At 29.7% G+C, this 16,041-nt stretch overlaps 1 protein-coding gene across 9 annotated transcripts in view; it reads right to left on the bottom strand.

Annotated features, from left to right (window-relative positions):
- Nucleotides 1–662: 662 nt before the first annotated feature.
- The window catches only part of LOC145239867 (AT-rich interactive domain-containing protein 3C-like), a 420,808-nt gene continuing 405,429 nt past the window's right edge, over nt 663–16,041 (bottom strand). For 8 of the 9 annotated variants that reach the window (XM_080103443.1, XM_080103444.1, XM_080103446.1 and 5 more), the window contains 3 exons: nt 14,515–14,577; nt 5,947–6,180; nt 663–1,907 (listed from right to left, as the gene is read on the bottom strand). In XM_080103443.1, the coding sequence (XP_079959569.1) occupies nt 1,804–1,907; nt 5,947–6,180; nt 14,515–14,577 (401 nt within the window). In that variant the 3' untranslated portion in view covers nt 663–1,803. The remainder of the gene's footprint in view (nt 1,908–5,946; nt 6,181–14,514; nt 14,578–16,041) is intronic. The other variant, XM_080103441.1, reaches the window with a different exon arrangement.

The following is a 16,041-nucleotide window of genomic DNA, read 5'->3' as shown; positions in this document are numbered from 1 at the left end:
TAAATATTTTATTTAAGTTTATCTAATCTTCAAATGATAGGAATTTTCGAATAATACGAATCTTAAGGATTACTCAGAATTGCTGCATTCATTTGTTGTCAAAAGAGATGAACATTGCAAATTAACAAAATCTACCTATTCAATATCGGTGACAAATCAAAAATTAAAACAAAAACAAAATAAAAAACAAAACTAGTCGTAAGTTTTCGTAAATATTTTTACGAAAGTCAAAAATGTATAAAATAAAATACCATAAGTACATGCGTTCACATATATGCATGCAGTTATGTAAATGTGAGTATATGTGTAGACACACGCTTTCACAAAATGCAATTACATTCATAAATAAAGGTGCAAAACAGAAATAAAATGTGTCAACTAGAAATAAACACGTGGCAAGATATTTCATTGTCGATTATACAAACGGATATACTAGAACGGAAATAATGAATTGCAATTTTGTATATACACAAATACGTATTTAAACAAATATGTCAAGTTATATATGCATATATATATGTATATATATGTATATTACACACACACACACACACACACACATATATATATATATATATATATATATATATATTCATTAATAAATGCAGACAATAGATGAATTGTTATTCTTCATAGAAGAGAAAAAATACTAAAGTGATTCATTGAATATTGATCCTTTATTCATTCGTAAACTATTTTTCCAGTTTTTCTAAATTATTTCTGTGTATTCATAACATGAACATCCAGATTTCTTTCTTTGAAAAATTGAAAAGATTTGAACAGTAAAAACGGGGACACTGGAGCTGTATATATTTGTATGTTCGTATTAATTTTTTTTTTTTTTTTGCTTGTTTTGTTTTCTATATGCTTGTTGGTTTTTACAAGTTTTTTTTTTTTTTCACAGTTTGACGTCTCTGGTGTTGATGTTTGTGATGGTGAGTGTATACAAATTTATATATTTTATATATAAATTTCCCCTTCATATATGTAAAATGTTACAATCGTCCCAAGTTTAGATGAAGGTTCGTTAAATTTTGTCTATACCTTTATTTTCAAACATATGAGTTCATTTTTATGCAATAAACTTTGTAAAGTTTTTGTTACACGTATGAGGAGACGGGGCGGGAGAAAATGTTGCTCCTTTCCTCATGCGTCTGGTCGGTTTTCTTTTCACATATTTTATTTTCTTCATCAGGTTTCGTATTATTTTATCTTCCATTTTAAGTTGGCTATTTTTCTTCTTTATCGGAATTGTCGGTCAAAAGATTCATGGCTAACAGAAAAAAATAACAACCAGAATACCTTATAAACAAGAGGACACGGGATTACTGCAGACGATGTAGATGAACGATTTTGCGCTTAGAAATGATCATGATTTCACTTTCTGTTTTCAAAAAAAAAAAAGAAAAAATGTGTGCACACCGTAAAATTTTTTTTTAATCTTTCTCATTTGCATGAAGTAATTTATATACTTGCAACATTTTTTCTTTTTATGTGTCTATTGAAGTTTTTTTTAAGGTTGATGTTTTAATTCAGATGGCGAGAGTTTTTTTGAAAATTTCAGTTTGAAAAAAAAACATATTTGAAATACTTTTGCGTTTTTCTGATATCTTATGTATTTCGATTCTTGTCCATTTCATGTATTTTCCCCATGTTTTGTGAATAAAACTGAAGTTGATATCAATCTTTTTAAAATGTTGTTTTTGTGTAAAAATGCTTTGCTTCATGCATTCCTATGTTTCATTTCAGTTCTCTCGCTCTTTTTTTACTTGTCTCTTTTATTCAACTGTTTCTATAAATTGGCTAAATCCGCCGCGCTTGCTGGGCAAACAAAACGCCTTGGTACATAATCCCGTTTATTTCCATACTGACGACGAGGGAATTGTCGATTTCGGAGCGGCCATCATCTGCAAAAGAATAGATTCAAAATTAAGTATTATTACGAAAATAATAGACAGCATCATTCATGTTTTAATAACTTGTGTTAAAATTAAACAGGCGGTAATAAATGTAATGCTATTCGAAAGAAATAAACCACAAAAATAAAGCATTTAAAAAAATCATAGAAGGAATAATGCAGTAATAACAGCTGATTCCAAAAACAATGAATCTAATGTTAGGGTGAAATGTGAAAAACATTTCGATTATAATTAAACACGTTTTCTATACCGGAATATGTTTCTCGGCTAATATTTAAAAAACGCATGAATTTGTCATGAAGGATTATTGACATTTTGGCAAGGTAATCAGAGATGGGTAGTATAGTATACTAATACCGCTAATACTAGTATTACTAATAATGCTAATACTAGTATTACTAACAATGCTAATACTAGTATTACTAATAATGCTAATACTAGTATTACTAATAATGCTAATACTAGTATTACTAATAATGCTTATACTAGTATTACTCCTATTTTACAAGCATGTAGTTCTGGTATAGCAATATAGTTATATTATGATGCTACATCTATTGCTACTGCTACTACGACTACTACTACTAATAATAATAAGTTAAAACCTAACTGTGAAAATGACAAAGTAAGTTGACAAAACTATATATCAGCATCATATGAAAACGTATGTCAAAAATTACAGATGATTTCTAAAATATTGCTTTCTGAATTTAATAAATCGTGGTATAAATAATAAAAGATTATCTTAGAATAGGTAAAAATCGAAAAGCATAATTGTAAAATTGAAACAAAATAAAACGATGTAAATGCAGATTATCTAAACTGAAGGAAGTAAACAAGAAAATTAAAGAGAGGAAAATAAGAAACAAGAATAAAAAAATTAGAAATAAAAATCGATGGCAGCTTCTGAAATCTAATCACATTTTTGGAGTTATAATGACTGCCATGTTGAATTAAAATGTCTACCCTAAAAAAGCTCTTTTCCCATCTAATTCCTCCAGAGAAAATCTTCAAATATTTATGATTGAAAATTTTCGATTATTTTTCTAAAGTGTTTTTATTTTTCAGTCATTTTTGTGTTACTCGTGTTGATGTTTTTTTTTGTGTCATTTTTGTGTTACTCTGTTGATGTTTTTAAACCTTTTGGAAATGAAAAATTAAAATATAAAGGATGAAGATGCAAATAAACCGAAGTGGATATATATATATATATATATATATATATATATATATATATATATATATATATATATATATATATATATATGCTAGCAGGTTACCCGGCATTGTTCAGGCGTAAAATACGCTTAAATATGGTATTTTGATCAATGGAGATTTCATATTTATCAGACTCAATATATAGTAATGATTTAAAAAGTAAAAAATATACGCATGCGCCACCACCGAAAATTGAAACCAAATCTTAAGCTTACAATTTAGTTTTTTCTTTGACGTTAATGTCTGCGTTATGAAGACATGTTTGCTGCAAGGCTAAAAATTAAAATATGAACCAATAGCTATTACGTTATGCATGCATAGTTGAATTGCCGTTGTTCGACCTTGACTTGGTAAATTTAATTTTTTTTTAATTTTCCCACTTTTGTATCGATTTTCCTCGGCTAAAACCCAAATATAAAGTTTCTCATGGGTTCAAATACCCTATGTCTGTAGACCAAAAACTAACAAAGGAGTTCGGTATACAAACATTTTAAACAAATATATATACGCATACATAAATATATGTAGAAAGAGGTTTGGGCTTAGTGAAACCTTCTTATGTAAATATTACGCAACTATAAATGATGTAGAATATCTGCATTAATATAATTACACGTAATAGTTAACTAAAGATAAAAGAACTATAAAAACGAGGAAAAGATAATAGGAAATTGATTACTATAAATGTTTTAAAGATTATGCAAATTAGCTAGATCTTTTGCAGATGAATGCAATTCCACGACCAATATATTACAAAGTTGTATTTCCGTTTTAAATAAATAGAAAAAAGTTTTTTTTTTAAATGAACATCAATGCACACAAATAAAATTCATAAGTATATATATATATATATATATATATATATATATATATATATATATATATATATATATATATATATATATATATATGAATGACGGGATGATTTTAATGTAGGTGAGACAAAATTAGAAAATATAAAAATTTAGTCTGTGAAAGAACGAAAATAGAATAAGAATTATATTGCTGTTTCGTGGCCAGCAGAAAATTATCTCAGGAAATCGTTACCTAAATAAATGAAACCTTTCTATTTGATTGTTTATTAAAATTGAAAAATACCAGTTGGCTCAACTGTGTATAAAAGTAGCTACGGAGGACAAAAATAGGGGAGCCTCAGGTGATCGACAATAAATCTTAATCCAACAAAGGAGTGAAGGTATTGCCTAAGTGGATGCAATTCCGAGGGGCGAAATGAACCAGAGTTTATCCTGATTGTGTGATTCTACAACTACTTGTCGGATTTATTAATGATGACAAATCTTCATGCAGGTTAGCGTCGTAATTTTGACTAATTAAAATAATAACTTACATTTACGACTAAAAATTCAATTGTTTTTTTTTGTTTTGATTCATAGAGATGAATAATTTAACTAAACAGAATTAGATTGTGCAATTTGTGGAAAATCCTCAACTTTTATTATATTGTGAATTGGAACAGATTGTAGTGGATATAATATTCTTTCATTCCATGAAGTAATCATAACGAACGTTTAAGAAGATGAAGAATTTGAGTGAGTGTTCGTTTTGTACTGAGGAGTTATTGTTAATGTGAAGTTAGGGTGAATGTGTTCGTTTTGCATACCGAGGAGTTATTGTTAATGTGAAGTTGGAGTGAATGTGTTCGTTTTGTACCGAGGAGTTATTGTTAATATGAAGTTGGGGTGAATGTGTTCGTTTTGTATACCGAGGGGTTATTGTTAATGTGAAGTTGGGGTGAATGTATTCGTTTTATACCGAGGGGTTATTGTTAATGTGAAGTTGGGGTGAATGTGTTCGTTTTGTATACCGAGGGGTTATTGTTAATGTGAAGTTGGGGTGAATGTGTTCGCTAAGTAATTGTCAATAATTCGTTTATATTAAAACAAAGAATAATTGTAGTTGAAGAATATTTTATTAACGGAGAGCGTTTTTTTCTGAATGGACTAATATAAGACGCCATTTTTGTTTAACTTTTGACAGTAATATTAAAATATTTCAATAATAAGATTGAAGTCAACCAATAAAACGACACTGAAATAAGTTTCAAACTGAAGGAAGCGATTTGTATTTCATAAGGGAAGTTGTGTTTAGTATAAGATAATGACACGGAATAAGAAATTGAAACAATGACGGACTAAGCTGAAAATATTTGCATTGAAGTAAAAGTCCCGGTGGTTGATAAGAAGTGGAGTTGATTTTTCTTAATAAGTAAACGTTACACCCCATTCTCTAAACATGATTGTTTTATGAGAATCTGGTATATCGGAATAAATCTAGTAAATTATGAAATCGAATGAAAGTAATTTTATTTTCGAGAACATGCATTAGTTATTGACAGGAAGTGTGATTACACTGAAATTATGTGTAGGGTGTTTGTTTATAGTGATATGGCGACAGAACGTAGAAGGGAAAATATAGTTCATTTTGTTGATATTTAGATAATATACGAAAGCAACTGACAAAGCTCTATCATACATGCATAACTTCGATTTATTCATAAGATTTGTATTTAATATTCGATAACTCTGTTCGATGATTTACAATACTGAAATTGAAACAAATGGATTTTGAATATTTGTTAAAGTTGGTTTAAATCTATTTTTAACACATCCAATAATGGAATCGTTATAAATGTCAGTATGACAATTTTAATCATTTCAGCAATACTCTTAATTTAATTGTAATACCACTATAAATCATCCCGTATGGAATGTGTGCGTTCGTGAGAGGAATAAGTCAGATAAGACGTTTGCCTGTTATTCCAAGCTTGTGTTATAATAAAATCACTCACTCCTACTTGTAATTTTGATGTGAGCACTTGGCATGCCTGCGTGCACCAAGATGCGTTCTTCGTCCGACATGGCTAACCGCTTTCGTGGTGGGCTCTCTTCGACGGCAGCCCGCGATGCGGCTTCCATTTTACGTGTGGCTTCCTCCATCGCCCGGGAAGCAGCCTCCATGGCTAATGCATCGCGCTCCGACAAACTGCGGGACTGGATCGGCGTCGACGGTAAACTGTCGTCATCTAAAATGAAAAGAAAGGCAAATTTAAACAATCTTCTAACAAACATTGATCCGTGCATGTATATATTATATGCAAAGTGAAATTTTACGTAATGTATAAAGTGAGATTGTAGGTAATAATCTATTTGTTTCTCTTTATGATTGTTTGTTTTTTCTCTCTGTCTCTCTCTCTTTCTCTCTCATATATATATATATATATATATATATATATATATATATATATATATGGCTAATGCATATATATATAAAATATAACATATGTGTAATACATATTATAATATATATATAAATATATATATATATATATTTAATAGTACAGTAGTTCAGAAAAGCATTGGTACCGTCGGTTTGAAGCCCAACATAAAGGGGAGCAGTTAATGGTAATACGTAAATGATTTTAGGCTCTCGTCAGCCATGTTGTTTCTGTCTGAGGAAAACCCTCAAACAGAAACAACATGGCTGACATCATTTACGTTTTACCATTAACTGGTCCCCTTTATGTTGGGCTTGAAACCGACGGTATCAATGTTTATCTGAACTTCTGTACTATTAAATAAATAAATATTAAGCTCTTATATCCAAAAAGTTTTTCTTTGTAATCGAGCACTTTGTTGGAATTCTTTCCCCAAAAGCAGTAAACAAATATATATATATATATATATATATATATATATATATATATATAGAGAGAGAGAGAGAGAGAGAGAGATAGATAGATAGATAGATAGATATGTTCTAAATGAATAAATGACAAAGTGATTTTTACTTATCCTAACAATGTAAGCCGTTTTAATGTTAAAACGGCTTACATTGTTTACTTCTTTTATGAATCATAAGTTTTTGTAATATTCTATATATTTTTAAAGAGACCCCCATCTCAAAATTGCACAGTCATGTTTCTGAACAGCTTTTAATAAATTAGTATAGTATAATATATATTTACGATTTTCGTTGTCATATTTTCTCATATATTTGCAATAGTTTCGTCGATAGTTAATCGTTTGATGTCGCTCATATCCTGAGAACATTTATTACACTTTGATCTTAGCCAAAAGATTTAGGAAGTAAGCATTTTTAAATGAATGGCAGAAAATTGCCTCGTTTTACAATAGTGGTATGTACATGTTTACGTTTCGGCTCGCATTTAACTGTTTGGCATGTATACTTTTGATTACTAGTGTAAACTAGTGTTTCTGACGTACTTGAATCTGATGTAAAGATGACTTCGTGATTTATTTTTAAATTCATGTTCATTCCTGCACAGCTTGCCATAAATAATCACGTTGGGCGTGAGAGGACCGTCTTTACTTTTCTCTGCATTTAGATAAATGTTAGATTTTCTGCTCGACATGAGTGTTTATTCATAAATAAACGTCACAGTTATTAGTTGATTAGATTTAGGTACATCAACGCACACTCATAAGCAACATTGATCAAATTTTCGCGCGAAAAATCATCACCGTATATAAATAAGTAGTACGGTAAGGCAGAAGATTATATTGATCGAAAGTTAATATACATTTCAATAAATATTAACGTGGATGATATACTGAAGCAAACCAATCTAAATAATGGTAACAGTTTTTCTGTCAACTTTGTAGTCATGCTTTAAAAGCGCTACGAGTTGCTTGATACATGTACATGAAGCCGAAGAGAATCTGGTGTATCACATAGGCAGCAGCACCAAGTCGGCACAATTATCAAGAGAGGCTCTGTTGAAAAATGACCATACGCTATAATGACCATACGAGCAGCCTACAAAAATAGAATGTTTTCAACATAATCGAATTTTCTTAGGATTTATTTGCTGGAAAGAAAAGGTTTATTGCTGACGAGATAAATCTAGACAGACTGACAAAAGAAAAGAAAAAATAACCGAATGGATTTATGCCAACAATTATAAGAATTCATAGACTACTGAGGGAATAACTTATATGCAGCTTTGCCTTTTCTGCTAGTTTTTTGTTTTGTTTTATTTTTTATAGCTGTTATAAATGCTATGCAGTTTGTGTTGATAAACTGTGAATATATAAAAATAATTCAGTTTTCTAGATAATTATAATTATTTATAATGTATATTTCTGTGCGTTTTTGCCTTTCGGATATTTTAAGTGTACTCAAGGAGACTATTCAAGATTTGATAAACTCTAATTATTAATAAATGGAAAAACACACATCAACGCAATACGTACGAATCAAACCTATATTGGCTTATTTCATTTTATTCTCCATATCAATATTAATCGATTCGAACTAAATATATGCGTATGTTTATGTATGTATCTTTATTATTGTGCCTATGCAGATAAAGAATTAGGCATATATGCATGTATATATGGTGTGTTTATTGAAATTAGACACATAATTAATTAGCACTGTTGATACTGAAATTCAGATTTTAACTGCTTAAAAGACCAAAAACAAGTGAACATTTTTTGTTGTTTTAATAAATAAATATATTAATTAAAATAAGCAGTGGAGTGTCTATTATTGAACACATATGCATGACCAGCGCTCACAATGTATCAGAGACATTAAACCTTAAAACTATGTTTCAACAATACTTGAGGACGTCCCTAACATTAGTACATACAGCATGGCGCTTAAAAAAGAAAGCTTACTACGAATCGAAAATCTGTGTTTTTATTAAATATATTTATTTAAAAGATGTACTTGTTTTAGGTCATTTAAATCATAAGTTATTGGATATATATATATATATATATATATATATATATATATATACGTGTGTGTGTGTGTGTGTGTGTGTGTGTGTGTGTGGTTAGAGAAGGCATAGCTCTTGTTTGTGTAGGTTCATGCACTACAAACTTTTGTTGTGTGTCTCCATACCTTAGCATAATACAAAAATACGCAAGCTGTTATGCACTAAGCTATTCTACCAACAATTAAATTGATTTTCGGTTATTTTATTTTAGGAGAAAACAATAACAAGAAAACAAAGTAAAACAAGAAAAAAAGTTTCATGCGGACTTCAAATCAAATCGAACGAAATTGAATTGAGAACTAAATAAAATCTCTTCGGCTAATGTGGTTGCTGCATAATTCATGATGAAAACAAAATATGCTTTGTCAGAATAAAGGATGAAAGCAACAAAAATGACTGATTTAAAGCGGGAATACAAATAAAATAAAATAAGTTTTAATAAAGATGTCTTGAATTATTTATCATCGACGTATCATGCGAAAACAATATTTGTGGAGAATAAATCTCCAAAGCGGATGCAGAGGAATATTTTATTGCGAAATAAGTTAATAAAATAGTTTAAAGCATCTTTTAATAAACTCTTTACTTATTCATAATGCAGTTTTATCTAAGTCACATCATTGCTTACACACACACACACACACACACGTATATATATATATATATATATATATATATATATATATATATACCGATCTGTATTCATAACAATCATCTCATATAGAGGAACACTTATTTTCGGGGTTTTGATGGCATAGCACTATCAAGTGTATATTACGCCGTAAAAATGACATGGAATTATTTTCTTATTTTCTTTCTTAATCTCCGCTTGGTTTCATTTTCCCTTTTTCCTCGATGATAACTTGAAAAAAATTACACTACAATATATTGAGTAAAATGATTGATAATTTATAATTAAAATTAAAAATCGGTTTAATATATATATATATATATATATATATATATATATATATATATATATTACTGGTTATTAAGGATGTGGCAACAGAATATTCTTTTCATTATTTTGACTCTTGAGTATATATCCGTTAATATCTTATATGTTTTTATATAGATTGATGCGGTTCTCGATTGATTAAGTGTGTCTAACTGTGTCGGATATATACCCGAGAGCCAAAACAATGATAATAATATTTTGTTGCCACAGCCCTACTCATTATTGATATAAATATATAAATACTCATTATTGATATAAATTTGTAAATAATAGTCGTATTGTATAATGTGTACTGATGCGGCTATTAGCTCGACAAGCCCCGAACCACCTTATCAGGAAGCTTCTGCATCACTGTCACTAATACCTTCCTGAAAAATATGAGTCCATACATCCTAGTTATGGATGTAATAATAGGATAGCCTAAATTCTCAAACTCTGGCTGCTCAAATTACTCAGAAGAAGGAAAACTCCAAAATAGCATCAATTTTCCTCAACATCATGAACTTATCCTTGCCACTGGACTCCAAGAGTACTAGTTAACAAAAGCGTTTTGACCATTGAGCAACCTGTGTTTTACTACAGACTTTCAGCAGAAGACGCGTTAGAGAATGTAGCCATTGCATCTCGCCATGGAGAAATATATATATATATATATATATATATATATATATATATATATATATATATATATATATATATATATATAGCCAGTAGAGTTTAGTTTCCTAGAAGTACATCCAATAAAACAACATGTGTCTACCAAAATAGTGCTCAATGAGTAAACAGAGCAGGTATATTAATTTTATTTATACAAACATTAATGGCTACATATGTGCATACATGTTTCTGTAATCACCCACGTTGGGGGGTTACGTCTTCAGACTTTCGACGGTAATTCTTGGCCTGAAGACGTAATCCCCCAACGTGGGTGATTACAGAAACATGTATGCACATATGTAGCTATTAATGTTTGTATAAATAAAATTAATATATATATATATATATATATATATATATATATATATATATATATATATATATATATATATATATACATAGGTGTGTGTCGGACTACGTTAAAAAGAAACCAATAAGGTGGTTGTTCATGATAATGCTGGAGCATAAATTTATACAAATTGTTTATTTGCAAACTATACGGTTCCCCAGAGATGTGCCATGTCTTTATTGCTACTGGATAATCTCGACCTTTCCGAATTGAATTTAAATATAATATCATCAGATAATATTTTATTAAAACAAATATTATTACGTCTTATCGATTTTCAGAAGATAGTTTCAAAACCTTGCATTTTATCATAAAATGATGCATTAAAATAAGCTTTCAGCATAAAAATACACTTCTTATATTATATGATGCAAGGGCTGTGTTAGCGCGTATAAAATAAAACAGCAAGTAGAACATTACTACTTCACAAGGATTTAAATGGTTTGCAATGGCCTGATCTAAACAATAAAGACCTACTCTTTTTAATTGAACCATAGACGGCTCTGAAAGCTTAAGTTTTGAAATAAATATATTGTGCCCACACACACACACATACATATATATATATATGTATATATGTATATATCTATAATATAAAGCTGAACGTCTGTGTGTGTGTGTGGTCACGAATAGGCTCCTATATGGTTGACTATTATAGAAAACTGATCACGTATAATGATAGACGATGTATCAAGAAACAGGAATGGGTATGTTTGATCTGGCATAATGATGATTCATTAAAATTGTGGGGTCTGCATACGCGCCTAGTCCACAAAGTATGGAAATAAAAAAATTAAAAATTAAAAAAATGTTTACAAGTGTTTTTGATATAGATGTACATAATAATACTTTCATAAGTATGTTTTAACTAAAATAGGGACGGTATAATAAAATTGTGGGGTCTGGGTTCGCGCCTGGCCTCCATAGAATTGAAATAGGCGGCACAAATTTTAATAAAGACTTGTCATATCTATCTGTGTAAGTATACTGTGATAATTATATTTCAGTTTGAAGAAATATGGTATAATAAAATTATGGGGTGTTCGTTCGCGCCTGACCTCCATAGAATGGTTTACCTATTTTATTTTTAGTTTCATCATATTTTGCTTTGGTTTTGATACCCCCGAATTCGAAGCTATCTCTTTACAATCCTTCCTTTTCATAACCTAATATACTTTCATAAATCAGAGTCCATTTTCTGTGGGTTGTTTTTTAACCCAGTCAACGACGGGTACTTTTGCTAGTATATATATATATATATATATATATATATATATATATATATATATATATATATATATATATATAAAGGAACAGATCGAGTTATGTGTTCATCAATGTTTGGTCTTTACTTCGAGACTTCCTCGAAATAAAGACGAAATGTTGATGAATGCATTACTCGGTTTGATCCTTTTTTCTTTATTTCATCCGAATAGTACTTCCATTATTCTCACCATATATATATATTATACACTAGATTTTTTCAATTAAAGCAATTATCTTTATGATCATACATTTCAAACTCTTATCGATCTATGGACGCTAATTTCGGGCACAATTATTCCGGAAAACAACTGGTATATTTAATTATAATTAATTGATTTTATGTCTTCCCATCTCTGGTAACAAATCGCCAAACGGTTATAGATATTTCAAATAGAAATCTTGTTCTAAAGGAAGTGTTATTGGCATGCATTTATTTTATATGCATCAAATACACGAACGGAAATAAATAACCTTTTGAAGAAAGAATTAGAAAATAAATCAAAGTTGGAAAACAGGAATAAAAACTAAACATTCTGATAGAAGAGCTAATGAGAGATATAAGAAAATTATTGAAAGAAAGAGCAAGAAAACAGGAAGCGTTGCCGTTGGCGTCGATGACAATATGAAATATTGCCTATTTCTAATTTAATGGCCGTTCGCCAGAGAAAGACGATCAAAATACAATAATGAGATTTGCAGACATTTAAAACATCATTTCTCATCGGAGTTAAAGTGATGGATAGTTTTCATTTGAACGTGGTCCGATTTTTCATTTATCCCACTCTCTCATCACTCTTTCCCTATCTCTTTCTTTTTCTCTCGTGTATTTTTATTTTATTTGTTCTTTTTCCCTTTTTCCCTCTCCATTTCTCTTTCGTATTCGTATTTTAAGCTCTATCCTTTGTCATTTCAATCACCTCTTTTTCTTTTTACCTCTCTCTCCTGCTTTTCAAGTTCATTATTTTATTCATTAATAATGTTTCATTTCACATGATTCGGATCTATTGCATCAATTTATGACACTGATATTATTAGGAAATTTTGTATTCTTTACCTTAATCTAAAAGTAAAATACCAACTTATGTTCAATCAACCGCATGCAATGAATTCTCGTTTTGCGCTTCAGAATTATTAATCTAAAAATTTGTTAGACATTGTTCTTTGATTTAATTCTGGGTTTATGTTTCCTCTCGTGTCTTTCTCTCTTTCTTCTCACTTTTATTTCTTTATTGATTCTAAAACTTCCTCGGTGTGGAAATCAGTTCCCTTGTAATAAAATAGTAAAACACGTTTGGATACTACTGTGTATCCGGACATCATTATATATTCTGTGTTATTTTACTTAACAAAATAAAGACACGTTATTGAACACCCAAATGACTTATTATCATTCTCTTTCTCTCCCCCTCTCCCTATTTCTGTTTCTTTCTCCAGTTGTCTATCTCTCTGGCGTTCTCTCTCTCTCTCTCTCTCTCTCTCTCTCTTTCTCTCTCTCTTTCTCTCTCTCTCTAAATATATATGTGTGTGTGTGTGTGTGTAAGAAAATCGAGCTTAGGCATTTGGACGATGATAAAACATCGTTAATTTACTACCCGCACAGCAATATCCGTATAGCGTAATGGTTAGAATCCTTGACTGCCGTTTTGGCGGTCGGGTTTCGATCTTGGCTTGAGGTAGCTGCCTGTCTAGTTGCACTAATGAGCTATGATACTTCAAAACAGTACTTTATGTGGATAACTGTATATATATATATATATATATATATGACAATACCGACGAGAAAGAATGAACGTGTGTGTTATTAAACGACTTTCTGATATACTTTAATGGCACCCAACGCATATTATCTAGTTGTGGGATTGATAAAGGTTTGTAAAAATCTAATTATCATCATCATTTTAATCAACCCATCTCTCAGTTGTTTATATATTTTTACGCGATGTAATCTTCTATTCTAGATAGATTTTAGTTGTTATAATATTAATTATCTTAGCAGAATAAACACATCTCTCAAACATACATGTAGATTATCAATGTTTGATGAATGAAAAAGTATACACTTTTTTCCAGAGAAGACACTACTCGTTTTGTAATATTTGAAAAGGGAAGTAAGCGGGTTATAAGAGTTTGATTCCATGAAGATGTATTGTACTGTTGTTTTTCTGATATATATAAGCGACGGGTTGAAAATGATATTTATTTCGCCGATAACTACTTTTGCATAATGTATTGAATAACGCCCATTCATATTATGATGATGGTTTTGTTTTTTCGGAATGTTATGTTTAATAGAAATATTTTCTCAAAAACTAACACTCATTTTCAAGAGTTTGCAAATTAGTATATGCAGAAATAGTTAGGTAGATATACTGACACGTACCCGAATCCGGTTTGAGGCATATTCTCCTGGAACCCCACCAGATGTAATCTGCTGGTGCCACACCTAGAAAGGAAATAAATGGAAATTTGCGAAAAATCAACAAATAGTCACTTAATACATTAAACTCAAAAATTCCTAATTTCAAATGAATCCATTTCCTTATTTTCGTATTCAGTGATTTTCACTGCGTTAAATACGAACATCATGTGATAGTAGTTTATTAAAAAAATATTATTATATCTTATCGATTTTTAGAAATCAGTTTCAAAACCTTGCATTTTATAGTTAAATAATATATTAAAATGTTATTTGCTAATGATCAAATATTTGAAGAATATTTATAACTGTTCCATATGTTATGCAATCTAAATGTGATCGTTAGCATTGAGAAATATTAAATGTGATCGTTAGCATTGTAGAAATATTAAATGTGATCGTTAGCATTGTAGAAATATTAGATGTGATCGTTAGCATTGTAGAAATATTAGATGTGATCGTTAGCATTGTAGAAATATTAGATGTGATCGTTAGCATTGTAGAAATATTAAATGTGATCGTTAGCATTGTAGAAATATTAAATGTGATCGTTAGCATTGTACAAATATTAAATGTGATCGTTAGCATTGTAGAAATATTAGATGTGATCGTTAGCATTGTAGAAATATTAAATGTGATCGTTAGCATTGTAGAAATATTAAATGTGATCGTTAGCATTGTAGAAATATTAGATGTGATCGTTAGCATTGTAGAAATATTAAATGTGATCGTTAGCATTGTAGAAATATTAAATGTGATCGTTAGCATTGTACAAATATTAAATGTGATCGTTAGCATTGTAGAAATATTAGATGTGATCGTTAGCATTGTAGAAATATTAAATGTGATCGTTAGCATTGTAGAAATATTAAATGTGATCGTTAGCATTGTAGAAATATTAGATGTGATCGTTAGCATTGTAGAAATATTAGATGTGATCGTTAGCATTGTAGAAATATTAGATGTGATCGTTAGCATTGTAGAAATATTAAAAACATTGAACTATATTTAGAATTCATGTTATTCGATGGAAGAGAAATTGGTTCGATCAGTCAAAAATGTCAAAATTTACTAGCGGATATTTCTTTTGACCATTAATACCACTAGTTTTAAAAAGAACAAATCTGAATGACATTTCAAAGCAAGTAAATCACAGATCGAAAAAGTGATGGATAAATTTATGTACTTGATTTATGGTTCACGATCATTTTTTCGTGTCAAAAACTAAAATAAGTAACATTAAAATAATGCAAAACAAGTGAGAATCATTTAGATAAGGAATTCATAAATTAACATTGCTGAACAAATACAATGAAAGATAAGGCGGAAAAAACAATCTATATTATTATTTAGCTATGTATCCTTCTCTCTCTCTCACTCTCTTTATATATATATATATATATATATATATATATATATATATATGAAGGTGTTAGCGTTAGTTATGTCTAAGCGCGAAAACGACAGACCAGAAATGAATCAGATTGTTAA

Source organism: Euprymna scolopes, chromosome 19 (genome assembly GCF_053919585.1).
Source record: "Euprymna scolopes isolate OS-2025 chromosome 19, ASM5391958v1, whole genome shotgun sequence".
Classification (NCBI taxonomy): domain Eukaryota; kingdom Metazoa; phylum Mollusca; class Cephalopoda; order Sepiida; family Sepiolidae; genus Euprymna; species Euprymna scolopes.
The sequence above is the reverse complement of the archived record's forward strand: the minus strand, read 5'-3'. Positions and strand labels throughout refer to the sequence as shown.